This window comes from Balaenoptera ricei, chromosome 3, assembly GCF_028023285.1.
Source record: "Balaenoptera ricei isolate mBalRic1 chromosome 3, mBalRic1.hap2, whole genome shotgun sequence".
Classification (NCBI taxonomy): Eukaryota; Metazoa; Chordata; class Mammalia; order Artiodactyla; family Balaenopteridae; genus Balaenoptera; species Balaenoptera ricei.
Window position 1 is genome coordinate 48,765 of NC_082641.1, and position 18,144 is coordinate 66,908.

Here is an 18,144-nt window from a genome sequence, read left to right on the forward strand (position 1 = left end):
GCTTGGCCACGCACCTGCAGGCCGAGCCGGGAAGCGGCGGGCGCTGTCAGATGCCGGAGGCGGGGCTTCGTGTGCTCCTGGGAAGCGGGGCGCAGGGACGCTGAGATGCGCGAGCGGGGGCGGGCGAAAAGTCCAGAAAAACAAGAATGTCGGGCGCGTTCTTCCCCTCCATCACAGTCCTTCCATGACCTTGGTGCAAGAATGGACCATGCTCGAGGGAGCCGCCTCCGCCCTTCATGTCCACTCTGCGCTGCGGGGAAGCGGCTCCCAACGCGCGTCCGCGACCCTAGGGCTAGCCTGGCCTAGGCCACCGGCTGCGCGGTGCCCACGGGACCCAGACACGCTGGCCGGACGCACGGGTGTCGCCTGGCAACAGGGTCGCGACTGGATTGGCTGCGCTCGCTCCCGTGACCGCCCCGGAAGTGGCGTGGGCTCCGGGCCCCGCCCCGGTCTAGGCGGAAGTGGAGCCGCCCGGAGCCATCCGTGTCCCAGGAGCGCCTCAGCCCAGCTGCGCCTCGGCCCATGGCCGCCTACCCGTACCGCCCGGGCCCCGGGGCTGGCCCTTCCGCGGGCGCCGCGCTGCCGGACCAGAGCTTCCTGTGGAATGTCTTCCAGAGGTGCGGCCGGCCGCGCAGGCGCTTGCGGGCCTCCACTGGGTTCTTCTCGGTCTCAGCCCCGGGCCTTCCCCCGCCCCGTGACCCCGGCCTCCAGTCCGACCTCCTTCCTGGTGCCCCAGGCCCCTGTCCCTTGCTCCGTACCCCCACCTTCCATCCTTGGCGTCCTGTCCGGCCCCCTTTCTAGTCCCCCTCGGCCTCTCCGACGCCGGCCCCTGCTCCGTCCCCCCCACCCTTGGCCTTCTCTCCGCCCCCCGCCTTGTCTCCCGCAGTCCCCAGTCCCCTCCCAAGGTGCAGAGCCGCCAGCCGGGGGTCGCAGCCAGCTCGCCCTGGGGCTTGGCCTCCATCCCTCTCCCCTCACAGCCGGTGCCCGGAGTTGCTCCGGGGCGGACGGTCTCCCAGGGATGCTTGTTTAGGGGAGCAGAAACGCAGACTCTTCCCCGGCTGCTGAAATGCCAGCAACCAGGAAAGAAGCCGGGCCGCGGCTGTTGGGCAGGTGACCGTCACCGCAGTGCCTTCCGTCCCTGGTCGTCCTTCCAGCGAACGAATGACCCAAAGTGGAGTGACTCATGATCAGGGAACGACTTAAGTTATCTGAGAGAATCTTTTCCTGCTTGTGAAAAGGAGAAAACCTGGTGCAGGTGGAATTCAGCCAGGCCGAGGGAGGGAGACCTGAGAAAGTGGAGAAGCAGCTTGGGTTTGGGCAGGGAGCGTGCCTAGACAGCGAAGGAGGCAGGCTTCCTTGTTCCCCAGCGGGTCATGGGACTGAGAGGTCGAGCAGCCAAAGGGAAGGGCCCAGGGAAGGAAGAGCCAGAATTAATTTAGGATTGACTGGAGAGTGAAACCTTTGCTTTTGCCCTCTTTTGCTTTTCCTACACTTTGAATCGCTAGCTTAACTGATCTTAATTTTGTAGGGTTGACAAAGACAGGAGCGGTGTGATATCCGACAACGAGCTTCAGCAAGCACTATCCAATGGTGAGTGGCACCTGGCCATCTGGACTTGTAAGCTGCAGGTCTGACCACCCGTAGTAAATAACTTTCTTCTTAAATTATTTTCCAAATCATTAAGACTTAATTCTCATCTCTGGCCCGTGGTGGAGGAGCTTCTGGCTTATTTTGTCGGGTGGTTTCCTGGTGTTGTGTCGGTGCTGCTCTCAGTCCTTGCCGAGCTGCTGGGGCAACGGCGTGGAGGACACAGGGAAAGCCTGAGGAATGGAGGCTGGGGTGTCGGCTTTAGGAGCGCAGGGAGCCTGGCTTTGTACGGCAGACATCCTTCAGGTTTGTCGAGGGCTGTTGAATTTCTCAGGTGACTGCGTCTTGTGACTCCTCTGGAGCGGGGCATCAAGGCCCCAGAGACACCGATGGGGAAGCAACTAAGGCTACTGGAGGCTCTGACAGCCGGATCGCGGGGAGGTGGGCTTCCCAGTGGGGGATGCTAGTCATTCAGACGTGGGTGAGAGGGTTTCAGCTCTTGGTGCTGGTGCTGGGAGCTCACCGTGGAGTCGCCTTTTTGCTGGTTTCAGCATGATTAATCCATGGAAGTACTACTGGAGACCTTGATTCCATAAGTACCTGGCTGTGTGGCCCTTTTTTTAACCCCTCAGATGCCACTGTCTTTTCTGATTCTTATGTTTGTGGTGCCGTCCAGAGGCGTGCCATTTAAGCCAGAAGGGGGTTGACTTTAAGCGGTAATGAAGATGTTGAAAGGCTCACCTTGCCTAGTGGGCGCAGCTGGTGGCGTAGCAGGCGGACGCTGCCTCACAGCCCTGCGCGGGGCGCGCAGCGCGGATGTTCCCTTTGTTACTCCTGGTGGATTGGTGTTTACAGGTTAACACAGGTAACGTTTTCCCTGGAGGCAGTCAGTGCTGCTTCCAGTTCAGATGGTTGTTAAAGCAGGTGGTTCTTTGCTCTGTCAGAACATAATCTTGAATCAGGAGCCTGCCGGAGAGAGAATTTTGACAGAATTGCCCACAGGATGTTCAGCCCACCATTGCTAAGATGCTTTGAAATCCATACCTGGTTTAAGCCCACCGAAAAGTGTGTATCAGGAGCGTCTCACAGCGGCCCTGTAGAGTCACTTTTCTTGATTTGCCCTGCGGGATTCCCTCAGCTTCTGTTGGGGCGATGTAAGAACTTGCCCCATGAAGCGGGTAGTAGCTTAGCCCTGAGAGGGCCGGGCGTGGCAGCCCCCCTTCCCGCCACGTGGCCGCCTCTCTCCTCCCTGGGGGTGTGGTGCTTCTTGTGTGGAGCAACTGCGATGGTTGTCCTGTCTTATTTCGTTTGTCTTAACCTGAATCTTTTAACCAGTCACATTTTCTCTTCAAATTAGCTGCTAAAAATTTTAAATTAGATTTCTGGCTCGCCAGTACCATGAGCTTAGAATTTTAAGAGGTGAATTTTACTGATAGTCTGAGACCCCTAACTTTCGTATGCTTTTCTCCTCCCATCCAACATGACCATAGTTTGCTTTCTTTTGCTGTGCCGTGACTATCTTGTACATTCCGTTAGGCCCTTTCTGCAGGAAGGCAGGTTGTGAACGGGTACAGCTCTCTCGTCCTTGCACAGCCCCAGAGTGCGCAGTAAGCGCTCAGGCTGAGAGCAGGACCAGACTCCGGGTGTGAGCCTGCACAGCCAGGCGCTCGGCCCACCCCTGTGCTGTCCCACCTGTGTCTTCCCGTTGGCGCCCCGAAGCATAGGTGCCCCGTGGCTCCCACCGCTTGCCGGGCTCTGCTCCTTCCACCCGGGATACCTGCCTTTCCTCGAGGCACCCGCGGCACCTCCCTTTCCTGGATGCTGCCCTTTTCCTCCTCCTGGTTCCGCTGGAGTCGTTTTGCAGCAGTCTCTGGCTACTGGGCGTCAGCTTTTGGAGGAAGCTGGTCGAGCTGGTCTCTTGTTTGCAGTTGTGTCGTGTCACCTCGGTCACCAAGGATGGACACAAGTCAGTTCTCTTCACTGTCCTCGAATTCCCACAGCTGATACGATTGGAGTTATTTTGACTTTTGATTTCTCCCCCAGGATTGGGCTTCTTTTTTCATATTAGGACTAGAATATTGAGCTATTTCAGGAAATCAGTTTAATTAGCTTATTACTGGTGGGAAAATTGGAGGTTCAAAGTAGCATGGTTTCTCTCTGCAGTGAGATCTGTGCCTCTGATGTGCTCTGTTAAAACCCAACTGAAACCGCCCTGAAGAAGTACTCGTGGGTCCTGTACACTGAGTCCTTTATGCAACTTGTTTCCCCAGGAGCGCGTCTGAAAATGACTGCTCGGTTAAGAGGTGTGAATAGAGACAGGACTGTCTTGCCTTCTGTTTGAAATAACATGTCACAAACTGTCTTCAGTTAGGTACTTTTTTTTTTTAATTTTTACTTTCACATTGTTCTTTGGAATTACAGGAAATTAATTTTGCTCAAGCCTCTTTTTTTGTGCTTCTGTAGGTTTACGTTGACATAACATATTGATGTATTTTAAGGAGGCATTTTTCAGCTGGACTTTAAATAGTAATAAGTCATGTATTCTTTTAGAGGTATTTTTAGCAAAATAGATTTGAGCTCTTCTGGAGGTCCCGTATTGAGTAGCAGCGAGACAGATCAGACCACATAAGCCGACAGTTCCCTGCCGACTGAGCATCGGGTCACCTCACTGTCACTCCGTCATAGGCCCAGCTTACGAGGCAGCGGAGGGTCTGGGTTTAGCTTCTTCACCCTGCACCTGCTGTGCTCAGAGCCTGCACGTCCCCGAGGAGGGCCTGCCTGTGTGGCTACTGGCCACCGCCTGGAACATGCTGCCCCTTTGCCTGGGCAGCTCATGCTCCCACTGCAGCTGCGGCAGGCACGTGCCGCACCCCCCCCCCCCCCCCCCCCGGTGCCTGGAGCTTCCCTGGTTGACAACACACGCGAGGTGTGGTCTCAGCTTTCGGTGGAGGATTAGGGGCGCCCTGTGCAACTCCCCGGGAAGCGGGTGCCTGGTCCCCCCGGATTTTTCCCCATGCCTTTTCCCTCTGCTGATTTTACTCTGCGTCTCTTGCTGTAATAAACTGACTGTGAGTTTTGTGAGTCCTAGCGAGTCATCAAGCCTGCGGTGTGGTCTTGGAGGCCCCCAGCACAGCCTGTTGTATCTGCTTGTCCCAGAAACTTATGCAGCAGAGTTTCAGGTGGAAGCAGAGGAAGACGGGGTTGGCTTTATTCCACGACCTCGGCCTTGGGCAGATCACACTCTGGGACAACTGGAGACTTAGCCCCTCCCCCTCGGGCCCAGCCCATGTCCACCAGGTCCCACATTGCCTGGTACAGAACCGGAGACATCACTCATCTATCAGAATGGAGTGTACAGAGTTTCACTGTGAGACACTTAGGTTGTTTCTGATTTTCTTCAATGTAAATACTGTAGTGATTTCATAGAACAAGTTTCTAGAAGTGGCATTTATCAGATCAAAGGCTGTAGGTGGTGTTACGGCTATTGATGGTGTTCAGATTGCCTTTTAGAAAGGCCATATTTCCAGTCGTGGCTCTTTGAGGCCGTAGTTGAAGGTGACTGGTGGGATACAGAGTTTGTGACCCTGAAGAGGCACCAGTGTCCGGGCCGATGCCATGCGAGCCCGTAGAACTGCTCTCACCCCTTCCTACTTGGCTCCTCTTTCGGGAAGAAATGCCCAGAAGGGCTGGGAGTCCCAGATCTGATGCAGTAAAGTGGAAGGAGATCGCCAGTGGTGCTGTAAAAAAAAGTCTGGTTTTTTTCCCCAAAGATTCCAGGTAAGCAGGTATTTCAGCGTGCGTTTGCTGGATGCCATGACGACTCAGCCCATTATCTCTCACTGAAGTCCAAGTTTGTAGTAACAGGATGCGATTTCAAGAAAGAAAACTCTCTGGAGAGCAAAAAGACAGAATATATTATCACAGAGCAGAGCGGGGGTTTTTCTCATTTGAGAAGGGATCAGATATAAATTCTTTAAATCATCTGTGTGCTTGAGGGTTACAGGGGAAAATGCTAAGTGTCCTGATGTTGACCCACCCCCTCAGTGGAGCTGCGACCCACTCGTACCCAAATTATGGGTGAAAAAAGTTATGTGTACTCAGTTTACATGGAAAAAAACTGTGTGTGTTTCTGTTTTCTTTGGTCTTTCCAGATGAAATTGAGGCAAGACTTACAGGAACAGAGACCATATCTTGTATTTCTAAGTAAAAGTCTGACAGGAAATCTCCCGCAAGCTGGTGGTTGTGACATTGCTAGACATGTTGGTTACTGGGAATGTTTGAAATTGGGGCTGGCCTGGAAAATCGGGGGGAGGGTCACGGGCGCTGAAGGGAATCTCGCTGCTCAGTGTCTCCTGTGTTTCCAGCAGGCTCTGTTAGACGTGCTTCTCCACATTGCAGTGCGTTTTCTTACAGAAAACTGCAGATTTTCAGGCTGGCGCTCCAGTGTGTTTAACACTTAGTATAACTGGAGTACTAAATGTTGCCCTCACTAGGGGCTGTGAAGCTTTGATGTTTAGTCTGAGAACCAGGCCACAGGGCTTGGCATGAGCTAAACAGTCACTTAACTGTTGGCTGTTGTGATTATCCCTTGGTTTCCGTGGAGGGTCAGGCCCCGTTTGGGTAACAGGGACGGGCCGGGGAGACACCAGGAGCCTGTCTCCACCTCCCAGGCTGGGCGGCCTGCGGGTCTCCTCCCCGCCCCTGACTCGGCCCGGGGCGACCTGCCGCTCTCCCGAGCCTCACGGCCCTGCAGCTCGGCCGTGGGTCCCTCTGGTCCACGCCTCCCTCTGCCTGGCCGTCACCGCGGAAAGCGCCTGGGTTTGCATCATCACTTAACTGTTTTTCTTGTGTCACTTCTGTTTAAAGCGCGTTCGGCCGAGTCCTTTGCCAGCGTGGCCAGGGACGCACCCCAGCTCACAGTCGGCATGGGCAGTGGGCGCAGGCCACTCAGCGGGGCGGTCACTGTGGACTCTCAGGTCACAGCCTGCGTCAGAGGTGGAGCGAAGGCAGGAAGGAGTCCAGCAGCTGCGTTTGGTTTCTCGGGCTCCTGGTCCTGGCGGGTCATCTCCTGCGGAAACACCAGCCGGGGCGTGAGCAGCTAGAAAGTCAGAAACGGTGAAGAAGCGACGCCCTTCGGGGCATGGAGCCCCCCTCTTTCTCTTGGCTTCTCTGTAGCACAGTTTCTTTGTACGCTGGTTTTCAACGATGCTGACCTTTTCTGATACCTTTATAGACATCCTCCTGCCTGCCATCCCCCAAACGCCTGTAAAGTCTGCAGAGATGCTCACCCAGTGCACAGGGGTCCCCGCTGCGGGCCAGGCTTGGGCCAGGCTCAGGGCGCCCGTGGAGGAGATGGAGGGACCGAGGGGCCTGGGTGCGGGGCGCTCAGGAGGGCTCCTCTGAGGAAGCCTCGTATAAACGGAGGCGTAAGGAGAGGCAGGGGTCCAGGTGAAGGTGTGCGTGTGTTTGGGGGGCCATGCTTGCTAGACGTCGGGAGAAGTGCGTGTGGGCCAGGTCGGGGACGTGCTCCAAGCCCAGTGGTCGCGGCCGGGCAGGAAGGGTGCTGCCTCGTGTGTGGCCAGGGGATGGGACTCTGCCACCCAGAGCTCAAACCGTCTGTAGAGAGGGGAAAATGGGGGGATGAGGAGAGATGCTGGTCTCCCGCCCCATAAAAATGTTTTTACATTGTTTTTAGTGAGTATAAAAATTGGTAAAGGTGCAAATCACTCTGAAAACAGATCCTTGGGCATAAAGGTCCCTGGTGAGCATTCCATCATCACAGTGGATAAATGGTTCTCAATCGTCAAATCCATCAGTGTCAACAGTCCCCTTTAAAATAGATATTCGATAACATCCCCATTACTGCTCTGAAGTGAATCGTGGAATAACGTGTCCTGCCTTTTCACAATTTTAGAGAAAATAGTATGCTGCGCAGACTGTCATTTGAGGAGAAAAATGTAAAGCGTGGTTTCACGGTGCGCTGTCCAGCAGGGTCGCTGCACGACGTGTGCAGCTGCACCGGTCCTGGGAGCGGTGGTGCCCTTGGGGTGGGATTTTCTGAAGTGGTAGCTGGTGACGTTCTTAGCACAGCTAAGTGCCATTTTCTCAGCTTACCTGGTGCTGTGGCCCTGGGAAGTTCAGTGAGTATTAAAATGGCATCTCTTGGTTATAAAGTGAACAAGAGTGAGCTTCCAGGTGCAGGTCTTCCTGAGCAGCTTTGAATGTCTGGCTGGACCTGAGCAATTCTCCCGGCAGTGTGGATAGGACCTGACTGACCCATCGTCCTGGGGGCGGCGTCCCCTGTGGAGAACCGTGGCTCTAGGGTCTTGATGTTGAAAGCTAATTACTTATTTTCTCTGGCTTCTGGGGTTACAGACTGGGGATTCAGAGTTTCTTCTCTTTCTTAATCTCTGCTGTTTGTTTCAGGCACCTGGACTCCGTTTAATCCAGTGACGGTCCGGTCGATCATATGTAAGTAGCGGCAACACACCCTGCCTGTGCTTCTCACCTGATTTCTCTTCCGGAACTGCCACCCGGCCCGGCCCTTCACTGAGCCTTTACTTTGAGTTGACTGTCCAACCCGTCCTTCCTTTCTCAGTCTAAAGATCTCACATAGGCTTCACACACAGTCACGTCTTGCTTGCCTGTTGACTAGAGGAAGCGTGCGAGTTCTCGTGTGAAATGGCTCTGAACTGGAATGTGCTTGTGACCAAACCAAGATCACGCAGATGACCTGAAAAGAGACCAAACGGTGTATTACTTTCTCTGTAGCAGTGTTTCAGACTGAGTGTTTATCCATGGTGCCTGCAGTTATATGTAAATGTAGTTACAAGTTCTTTCTTATTTGGACCTGGAATTAGGCTGATTTTCTTTCTCAATGAAAGGCGGGCCTTACTAAAAGAAAATCTGAAGCCAGTATCTTGTTCTCCTCAGAGTAGAGGCCTCCCTCGCCCGAGGACTCTTCTGAGCCCCCACTCGGGACTCGGGTCCGCCGCGGGACGGGCGGCTCCAGGAATGGGACCCGGAGCTGGGAGGGTTGGGGTGGGCCTCTCGACGGCTCTGCACTGCGGCTCTGGCTCCTTCCTGAGCGCGGGTGCGCCCTGCCGCCGTCGTGCTTTTGAGGAACCTCCTTCAGTGTAAAGCGTTTTTATTGCGGCTCCACCAGGGTGTTTGGCTCGCACGCCTCACGCCCGCCTAGCACGATTTAGGGCTGTGGCTGGGTCACCGCCAGCACCTGGGGACCTGCTGGCCGAACAGCAGGCTGGGTCCCGGAGGAGCCAGGCCCGCGGAGGGTTGGGCGCGCCTCTGCTCTAGGTTCTTGCTGATTCACGCCCTTCCGTCTCAGCCATGTTTGACAGAGAGAACAAGGCCGGCGTGAACTTCAGCGAGTTCACCGGTGTCTGGAAGTACATCACGGACTGGCAGAACGTCTTCCGCACCTACGACAGGGACAACTCGGGCATGATCGACAAGAACGAGCTCAAGCAAGCCCTCTCAGGTTTTGGTAAAACACTTGTCTTGGCTGCGTAGCTCTTTCATTTTGGAGCAGGGCCATAAGGTTTATCTTGTTACTGTGTTCAACTTAATGATTTTTAAAGCAGTCTATGTGAAATTTTTGTTTACATCACACAGTTTTATATTTTCATGTTACTTATATCGTGAAGGCTTGTATTTGACTTGGAGGCTTCTATACGGTTTTTCATCCAAAATGAGATAAGGGCTATGCAGTAGTTTGTCTTTTGTGAAGTGGAGTGATGTCACAGGCACATTGAGAATGTGGCTTTTGAAACAATTTAAAGTGAACAAGTCAAAAATAAAACAGTGTAGGACTATTTATATTTCCTGACATGAAAATACCCAGAAAGAAGATAGAATGCCCACAGGGGACGAGCCCGTGAGTTGCGTGGAGCGTAGGCCTGAGTGTGGAAGCTCCCATTCTCAAGTGCATGTCAGCACGTGTGCCACGTGCCTGCCAGCCTGAGCGTGTGCCGTGCTCTGAGCAGTGTTCACGTGGTGCCTTCCAGAGCGCGTCAGCGGGCCTTCTGGTCCAGCGTGCACCTGGGCCTGAGGGGAACTTGGGATTTGTTATTTATGGAGGGAGGACTGTAGCCGTTACACCAAGATTCTGGTTTGTTTGACATTCACTGGGCCCTCTGTTCGCAGGGCCCTTCTGTCAGATTACAACGTACTTTATTCTGACTAGTTCAGCGTTAAATAATATAAAGTACATTTTGGTTCTTGTGGTTGTTCATGTGCTTCTCCCCTCCCCCTCTCTTTCTCTGGGCGTGTCCTTTATGGCTGTCCTCTCCGGTTTCTCTTTCTTGCTTTAGAGGCTCTGGGACCCCACAGGAAGTTTGTGTTGTGAGCCTGCCACGCGTGGGTCAGGCTTTGGGCAGGACATTGACCTCAGGTTCTCTGAATTGAAACTTGGATTGCAGCTGACCTTGCTGTGCCTCAGGTGGGGGGCTGGGAGGGAGGTGGCCCCCACAGAGCAGTCCTGGGCAGGAGGGAGCCGGAGGCCTGGCCGGCTGGAACCTGGACCCTGTGAGTTAACTTCCAGACTGGTGACCTCAGGTGCCACCGAACACAGTGTTTCTAACCTTGTCAGGCCCCGGAGCCCTCTTTTGACTTAGTGCCAGTGACCGTCGCGTCCTGGGAGCTCAGGTTGGAAACGCGGAGGTCGACAAGCCCTGGTCAGACTGGGGACGTTTGTGGCTGTGGTAGGTCAGCGGTGGTCCCTCAAGGTCAGGAGCTGACAGGCCCTGTTGAGCTGGGCAGAGCCGAGATCCCTCCTGACTTGCAGCTCTTCCTGGAAAAAGTAAATATCCCGTTGCAGCATTTCTTCAGTTACTCCCAGAAGTTTCTGCCTGGGATCGGTGCGCCGTTTCCTAGCGCCTTGTCTGGAGCCTGTTCTTCCCCGCGAGGGCATTGTCGCCCTTCACAGGTTACTTGTGAGCAACTGTTAGGAAATGTGCCCCGGGAGTGAAATTTCCTGTTTTGGTTTCACCCCTAAGAACAAGCGTCTGTCGGCCAAGCTGGGGGCTGTGTTGTAGCTCAGCAGATGCGTGAGGGAGTCGGGGGTGCGGGGGGAGGTCAGGCCCTAAGGTGTCCTCTGACCTCTGTTAGTGCCACACAGGGCCTCAGGCCTGCCCTGGCGGGGCTGTGTGACTGACCAGCGCACCCGCTGGATTTGATGGTCCATCCGTTCATTTTTTAGGCTCTTATTCCTAGTGTGTGCTACATGCCAGGTGCAGAGACCTGGAAGTAAGAAGGTGCATAAGGCCTGGGCCTCACACTCTGCTAGTGGGGGGGGCTGACAGCCCCATCCCCAGCAAACGCCCCCGTCCTGCACCCAGCCCCTGGCAGCCCAAGGCCAATGTGGTTTTTATAAGGAATTTCACGAGAGTGTAGTGAACCGTCACTTCCTCCTTGCTCGCTTTCACCCACTTTCCATCTTCCTGCTGCACTTGCTCCGCCCCCCTTTTCACGCTGAGGAGTCCAAGCCGGCACCCTGTCACTTCGTCCCTGGAGCCCGAGCCTTTGGCTCCCCTGACCAAGTTAGCGGTGTGTTTACGGCCGGGTCGGCTGAGTTAGGCCCCGGCAGGTCTACAGCAGCCTCCGCCCCTTTCTTGGTGCCGTTGGCTCCGTGTAGACACGGGTGGTGCCCTGATCCGGATCTGTCCTTTGCCATGGTCACTGACTGGCGCCCGGCTTTGCTCCTGGTGCTGAGAGCGGGCGCTGGGTGCCCCGTGGAGGTTGCTGGTTCTCAGGAAAGAAGGGCTTGTTCCCCCCACTGGGCATCTGTGCCCCGGAAGTGCAGCAGCGGGGCCGGGGGACACACAGGGAGGGGGCCAGCAGCGTTTCCACCTGCCTCACTGACCCTAAAATGGTCTGCTGAGGGGGGTTCACGTCTTGGGTTTTGGAGCGGGGAGCGGGCCAGAGGTCCGAGAGTCCCGGCCGCCGGCGGAGCCCTGTCTGATTCCGGAGCTCTGCTCTCCCTGCCGCTGTGTCTTTGTCACCATCTCGTGTGTCCTTTCCCAGCCTGGGCAGGAAACCATTGCACAGCGATGGCTTGGGCGGGCACTGCCCTGTCACCATGTCCCAAGCTCACCCTCACCAGCCGGGCCTCTGTCTCTCTGGGCCACAGGCACCGGTGCCGGGCGTGAGGGGGCGCCCATCCAGCACCCGCCCGTCTCTCTTTTCTAAGTCGGGGTCCTGTCTTCTACTCACCTGCAGGGCAGGGGGCCCTGGATTTAAGTCACAGGAGGCATAGAGCGCGCTGACCACTCTGGAAAGTACTGTCACGTGTTTGCATGTGTGACTCTTTTTCAGTAGAGTGATGAAGTGCCTGTACAGGTAATTAACTGTGACGTTCACTCAGACAGTAGGTGTGCATATCCTTGCAAAGATTCCAGCGAGGCTGAAAACCAGTAAAAATATGTTGGCACCTGGATCTTGTCTCCTGAATAAGTAAGGAAACCTCGGTCACACAGGTGGTGAGGTTAGGAGGGAAGGAAGGGGAAGGGCTTAGAGCCGCCCCGGGGCGTCCTTGCTGGAGGCCTTCCAGGACGCCCAGCAAGCTGAAGGTGGAGTCAGGGACTCTGCCGTCACCTGGGTGACCCTTCGAGGGCTTCAGTCTGTGTGCGGCCGCCTTACTCCTCACGGCCTGACTGAGGTGGAGGAGGGGCCGTCAGTCAGCCTCCTCGCTCCTGGGCGCCTAGTTCCTCCTGCGGGTTTAGCTGGCGAAGCCTCCTCCAGCAGCGAGTGACCCAGGGCAGCCGAGTGTCGGGAAAGTCAGCAGTGAAGGGCTTCTAAGGAGGCTAGCTCCGCAGCGGTCCGGAAGGCCCCTGGGCCGAGGGGCGTGGCCCTGGGGTTGGTGAGAACTAGTGACTGGGTGACTCGGGACCCTCCAGGAAGGGGCTGCTGCTCTCTGAGTGAGCCCCTCCTCGCACAGTGGCCACCAGGCTCTCAGTGTGTTGCAGTGCGCTTGCACCCGGGATCCCTGGGGCCCGTGTCGTGTTCTCGGGAGGGAGAGGCTGGGGCCTGGGGAGCGAGCGTGTGTGCTGACTCCGCTCTCCTCCTCCAGGGTACCGGCTCTCTGACCAGTTTCACGACACCCTCATTCGGAAGTTCGACAGACAAGGACGGGGGCAGATCGCCTTTGACGACTTCATCCAGGGCTGCATCGTCTTGCAGGTACCGGCTGCGCGGGGCCCGCAGGCGCTGACTGCGGGAAGGGGTGGGATGACGAAGCAGGGGCGCAGGAGTCAGACACGTAAAACTGGTTTCGGAACTTAGAGGAGTTAGTGTGCTGTTTGGAGGAGTAGCTAGTTGCTCTGTTAGACGGAGGTGCAGACAGCAGGGCCCCTCCTGCCCTGGAAACACCGGGAGCTGTCCATTTGGAGGGGATCCGGTGGGCTCTTTCCATGCATACCCCGGTATTTTGGTGTATTTCATTATGAGAATCGGGTGAGCTTCTGTCGTGTGCGCTGCTGGCTTCTAAGCTAGGAGCTGTGCCCTGTGCGCAGGGGGCCCTGTTTGGGTGTTAGAAACAGTGTCTGGCGGGGCTGGTGATCCCAGTGACCGCCGCCTCACGGTTCCCTGCGCTGCTTCTGTGGTTCCCTCTGCGGCCTCACTGCTTCACCCAGGAGAGAACTAAGTGCAGGCCCAGAGGAGCCCTCCTAGGATGGAGGGCGGGAGCCCTCGAGCCGCCCTGGCTGTTCCCACACAGGCCCTGCTCCTGTTTCTCGGTAGGGAGCCCAGTTCCATAGATTTAAGCTTTAGAAATGCAGTGAATTGGTATAAACCCTCATGTCTTTCAAAACTTTCTTTTTTGACAAATCTCAAAAAAAAAAAAAAAAATAGCAGAGACAACAGTATAATGAACCCATGTGCCCATTATTTAGATTCAGCAGTTATCAACTCATGGCCAAGTCCACGTAAGACTCTGTGACACCCTCCCTCTTAATTCTGTCACAATTCCATTTATGGGAAGCGAATGTGTTTTCCCTAAGTATTTCAGTAGAACCGATCCCTGAAAGATATCCTCGCAGTTTGCATTCAAATCGAGGTTCCATCTTGTTGGTTTTAGAATCCACAGAGGGGTGTGCTAGGCATGAGGTTATCAGTATAATTTGGAATTTGGGAAAGCATTCTCAGGTTTTCTCCCCGTTAAAGCGATAGTTCAGTAAGTGAAGTTTCTCTGCCTGGTCTGCTATCCTGATTTCTTTCCCGGGGAATCTGGGCCCATCAGTCCCTGTCCTTCAGTGACTTGGAGAGCCAGGTCTGTTAGCATTTAAGCCTCACGTCTCTGAAAAGCGGAGAGCCTTACCCCGTCTCTCCCTCTCAGGGTCTGGTGAGGCAGGATTACGTGTTTGCAGTGTTGTCGGCACACGTTAGGAACAGGTGTAGCATGAAAGTCTCTCACTAGGATCTGCGTCTGGATCGCTATGGGCTTAGGATTTTCATCTGAGGTTATGTTCCATAAGTGACCACCTGATCCTTATATCTCTGCGTAAGCAAGGGTCCTCGCATGTCAGCTCTCAGCCCCCAGAGTAGCAGGATCTGAGTCCCCTGAGAAGCTCACGCGGTGCCTCTGCCAGGAGGCTGCCCGCAGCTGGCCGTGGCCTCTGGGCCGTGCTGGAAGCCGGCTGCTGGTCCTGCTCCCTCCCACCCGTGGAGAAGGAGCCTAGACGCTGGACAGAGGTGGGGACTCGGAAAGGAAAGCTAAGCTGCAGGCCACTTGTAAAAAGTCCTCAAAAGCCCTCAAAAGCGTTTTCTTTCATCTGCCTCTTTCCAAAAAGAAAAAGGCTTTTTGAAAATTGTTTTCTACAAAGCAACATGGAAACCTGTAGAAATCTTGGGAAAAGACAGTTAAGTGTAAAGAAAGGGAAGTCACCCATCGGTCTCCGGCGGAGGTTGCTGCCGCTGGTGGTTTCTGTGGTGTGTGTCACGCCGGCGGCTCACACACAGGAAGCTCCTGGGTAACGCCTGTGCGGACTGTCACCTGTGTCAGCCCGTGTGTGGTTGGCCGTCAGCCTGCCCAGCACAGGAGCGGGGCGGAACTGGAGAGACTGAGGTGCAGGAGACACGGCTCACGGGCCAGGCTGCAGCCTTGCTCTCGGCCCCTGGGCAGGTGGGCGGGCGACCACCAAGGTCACGATGAGCCTGGGGCACTGTCTTCTGTCAGCAGGGTTCTTCACAGCCTGCCATGGTTGCCCAGCGCCTGTCATTTGGGGTGGCGCTTACCTAACCATCCCTGCTCTCGGGCGGCCAGGCTTGTGAACAGACTGAGGTGGCGCCCGGGGGGTGTGGTCAGACAGGAGGGGCTCGGGCATCAGGTAGGAGGTGGGTGGGCAGCAGAGAGGAGGTGGGGGGAGGGGGGTCTGTAGCAGGGGTGGGGAGCGTCGGGCAGGAGGAGGTGGGCGGGCAGGTCCTGAGTGGGGAGGGGGGCTGGGCATCAGCCAGGGTCCTGGGCTGGCACAAGGAGATCCTGCCCTTCTGGCTCTGCGCTGGGCTTCCCCTGTTGGGCAGCAGGTTCTAAAGAAGGAGCCCAGTGGGGGCTGGTTTCCCTTTGTCCTGAGCGGCACGTGGCCAGAGCAGAGGTGAGCCTTCAGGGAGGCCCCCCAGGAGAACAGTCTTAGAGTGGGAAGGGAGGACCCAGGCTCACCACCATGGACTTGGGAAGCCAGGTTCCGAGGCCACAGGGCTCTGCCAGGACCCAGGGCCGCGGTGTGTAGTGGAGCTGCACTGGCGGCCCGCCCGCCTACCCGCTGCTGTCCTGCCCCCGCGTCTCCAGGGTGGACCGGCCTGGCTTTTGAGGGTGGCCCGGCCTGGCTTTTGAGGGTGGCCAAGGGCACCTCGCCCGTGCCCCTCTGTGGGCAGAGACATGAATGCTTCTGAAATTGAGTTCCTGAATGCCCTTGTACCAGTACAGTTGGTTCCTTCTGTTTGATAAGTATTAGATTTAAACACCTGTTGTTTTTTCCTCAGAGGTTGACAGATATATTCAGACGCTACGACACGGATCAGGACGGCTGGATTCAGGTGTCATATGAACAGTATCTTTCCATGGTCTTCAGCATCGTATGACACTGGCCTTCTGCAAATACCAACGGGACTTACGGAAAAAAAGACTGAAAATGCCAAATCTCTCACCTGTAACGAAATGGTACGCAGATGAGTTAGATACTGCTTTTCCTTTAGATTTTGTATAATTACTCCTTGGGGACCAGTACATATGTGGATAAGCGGGTTGATGTTTTGCAGTTGTAACGGTAGTTACGTCATTACTTAGGTTCACACATTTGATTTGAGGCTGTTTAATTGTGCCATGAGGTAAGATATAATAATGTTACAGGGACTCTGCTTGCAAAAAACTCATCATGTGCTTTTCTAGATAGCTCCAGTTCTAGAGTGGAAATACTTTATTAGCCAATAGGAATTTTAAATAATACGGAACTTGCACAGAAGGCTGCTCACGTGCCTTACTTTTTAAGGGGGTTTATTGTGTTCATTGGAATATGCAGCGTAAGCAATAAAGCACATGTGCCCTTGTCCCCATCTGTCTCAGCTGTGCTCACCTGGAGCTCCGAGGGGTCCGGCACCTTCTGGGGTGTGCCCTGGCTTGCTCGTGGAAATCCCGAGATTCAGCCATCCTCTATGACAGGAGGTGGTTTGCATTTCCTGAAACTTCTTTGGAAATACAAACCCAAATTTGATTTAGAAGGGAATGGGTTTTCTTTCACTTACTAATGATGCCCCTCTGTGCCCTCTGATGGACTGTTACTTACGGTTTTTCACACATGAAAGCGGAAGGAGGGATGCAGTCAGCCCCCCACGTGGTGGGCGCACAGCCAGTCCCAGGGTGGCCCTGTGCCCGTCCACACGGAATCGCTTTAGGCTCTTTCTGTCCCCTCACCCTTTAAGTGTGCTTCCCCAAACCAGGATTTGGGGTGGGGGCTGTGAGGATGTTGGGATTCTGGGTGGGTGTCAGTGATCTATAAATGGGTCTGGGGCATCAGAAATTGGGTATCCGTGGGGTCTGTTTTGGAGGACCTGTGCTGGTTGGGGATGGAGCCTGGGGGCTGTGGGTTTCTTATCTGTGGTGTCTGATTACAAGGGATGTCACTGACCACACTATGTGGGGTTGAGGTAAAGAATCTGTGTGGCTCAGACTGGCCTTGTGAGCTCATGGAGGAGGGTCCAAGGGGGTCTCTGAGGATCTCCACGCCTTTCCATTTGAGTGCCTCTCTGTACTTCAACACACTTGTGAGGACACCAGCCCACGATCCCAAGTTGTACTCCGGTGAGGTCGGTCCCCAAATTACTGACTCCGTGAGGCCTGGGACCTCCAGGTGCTCAGGTGGACTCTTCCAGCTGGTGCCCCACTGCCGCAGCCCAAACCGCCCCTTAGCCTGTCTCCCTGTCCCCCACTAGACGGAGGTGTACGTAGCGGGGGCCCCTCCTCCCCCACAGGTTCCCCTTTAGGTGGAGGCATGGACGGCGGGGCCCCTCCTCCCCCCGGGAGGCACTGTGGTCACCTGTCCCTTGAGCTCTGGCCTGCAAACACCCCAAGCTCAGGGTGAGGGCAGCAGGCGTCCAGCCTCTGTGGACTCTGTCCCCCTGTGACGTGGGACCCCCGCCCTCCACATGCTGGCTTTCCTGTCCGCCTCTTCCCCCATCCTGCACCTGTGGCACCTTGGGCTCTGGGTTCATCCCAGGTTCCTGGGAAGCTGGAACCCCTCAAGCTGGTCTCAGGCAACGGCAATTCATGGCTTCAGTGAGGAACTTCCCCAGTACACAGTTTGATCTCCGAGGATCACTGGGGGCCTGACAGAGCAGACACTGAGAGGCCTGCTCTCGCACCGCATGTCAGCCTCGGTCAGGGAATGGTGCATGTGTGATTAGGTGCTTTCCTTGATTCAGGGAAGTGAGGGGAAGGGGAGATGCAGAATGTAAAGAAAGGTCTGATTGTGTGTGGTACAAATATACTCGGGTGGGTGGTACAGACGTACTCGGGTGTGTGGCACAGATAGAGGTGGGTGGTACAGGTACAGTCAGGTGTGTGGTAGAGATACAGATGTGTGGTACAAACACAGTTGTGCAGATACACACCGTGCACAGACCCTCAGTGGAGTCTGTGGTCTGAGCCAGTGGACGCACGTTGAGGAGTGGGTGGGGACGTGGCTGCGTCCCTGGGAGGCACGAGCAGCAGATGGGCTTAAGGTTTGGGGGTTCCGTCCCGAGCCCCAAGCCCCTGCCCAGGCGGGCGTGCAGCAAGATGAGGGCTCCTTTCCTCCAAGGCCGCACCTGATTGGTCTAGCGGCCAGTCGGCCACACGGGGGCAGTGCTGTCCCGCCTGCAGGGATGCCTGACCCTGGTGCTTCATCTGGATCCGGAGGGGTGACCTCGAGGGACAGCCAGCGTGGAACTTACAGAAGCAACAGAGAAACCAGAGGGAGTGGGGCCAAGTGAGGGTGGCAACTCCATTCTCAGGCTGTGCCCCGTCCCCTGGTAGCCGGGGTTCGGGGATGGGGCGGAGGAAGTACTGCCCGG

General features: G+C 55.7%; 1 protein-coding gene across 2 annotated transcripts; it reads left to right on the forward strand.

Annotated features, from left to right (window-relative positions):
* The first annotated feature begins 443 nt into the window (after positions 1–443).
* On the forward strand, positions 444–16,145 carry PDCD6 (programmed cell death 6). Of its 2 annotated transcripts, none has more exons than XM_059916039.1 (6): positions 444–617; positions 1,529–1,590; positions 8,014–8,058; positions 8,933–9,091; positions 12,674–12,783; positions 15,580–16,145. In XM_059916039.1, exons 1-6 carry the CDS (start codon positions 523–525, stop codon positions 15,676–15,678), a joined length of 570 nt encoding a protein of 189 aa, XP_059772022.1. In that variant the 5' UTR covers positions 444–522; the 3' UTR covers positions 15,679–16,145. The 2 variants fall into 2 exon arrangements, with proteins under 2 accessions (XP_059772022.1, XP_059772023.1); XM_059916040.1 differs by having other exon boundaries at positions 8,933–9,085.
* The last annotated feature ends 1,999 nt before the right edge of the window (positions 16,146–18,144 follow it).

What these genes read in the sequence shown, in the direction of transcription:
- PDCD6 (XM_059916039.1), top strand. Translation starts at nt 523, where the DNA reads ATGGCCGCCTACCCGTACCGCCCGGGCCCCGGGGCTGGCCCTTCCGCG. An exon ending in TCAGCAAGCACTATCCAATG is followed by an intron (nt 1,591 to 8,013) that starts GTGAGTGGCACC and finishes TGTTTGTTTCAG; the next exon opens with GCACCTGGACTCCGTTTAAT. An exon ending in AGGGCTGCATCGTCTTGCAG is followed by an intron (nt 12,784 to 15,579) that starts GTACCGGCTGCG and finishes TTTTTTCCTCAG; the next exon opens with AGGTTGACAGATATATTCAG.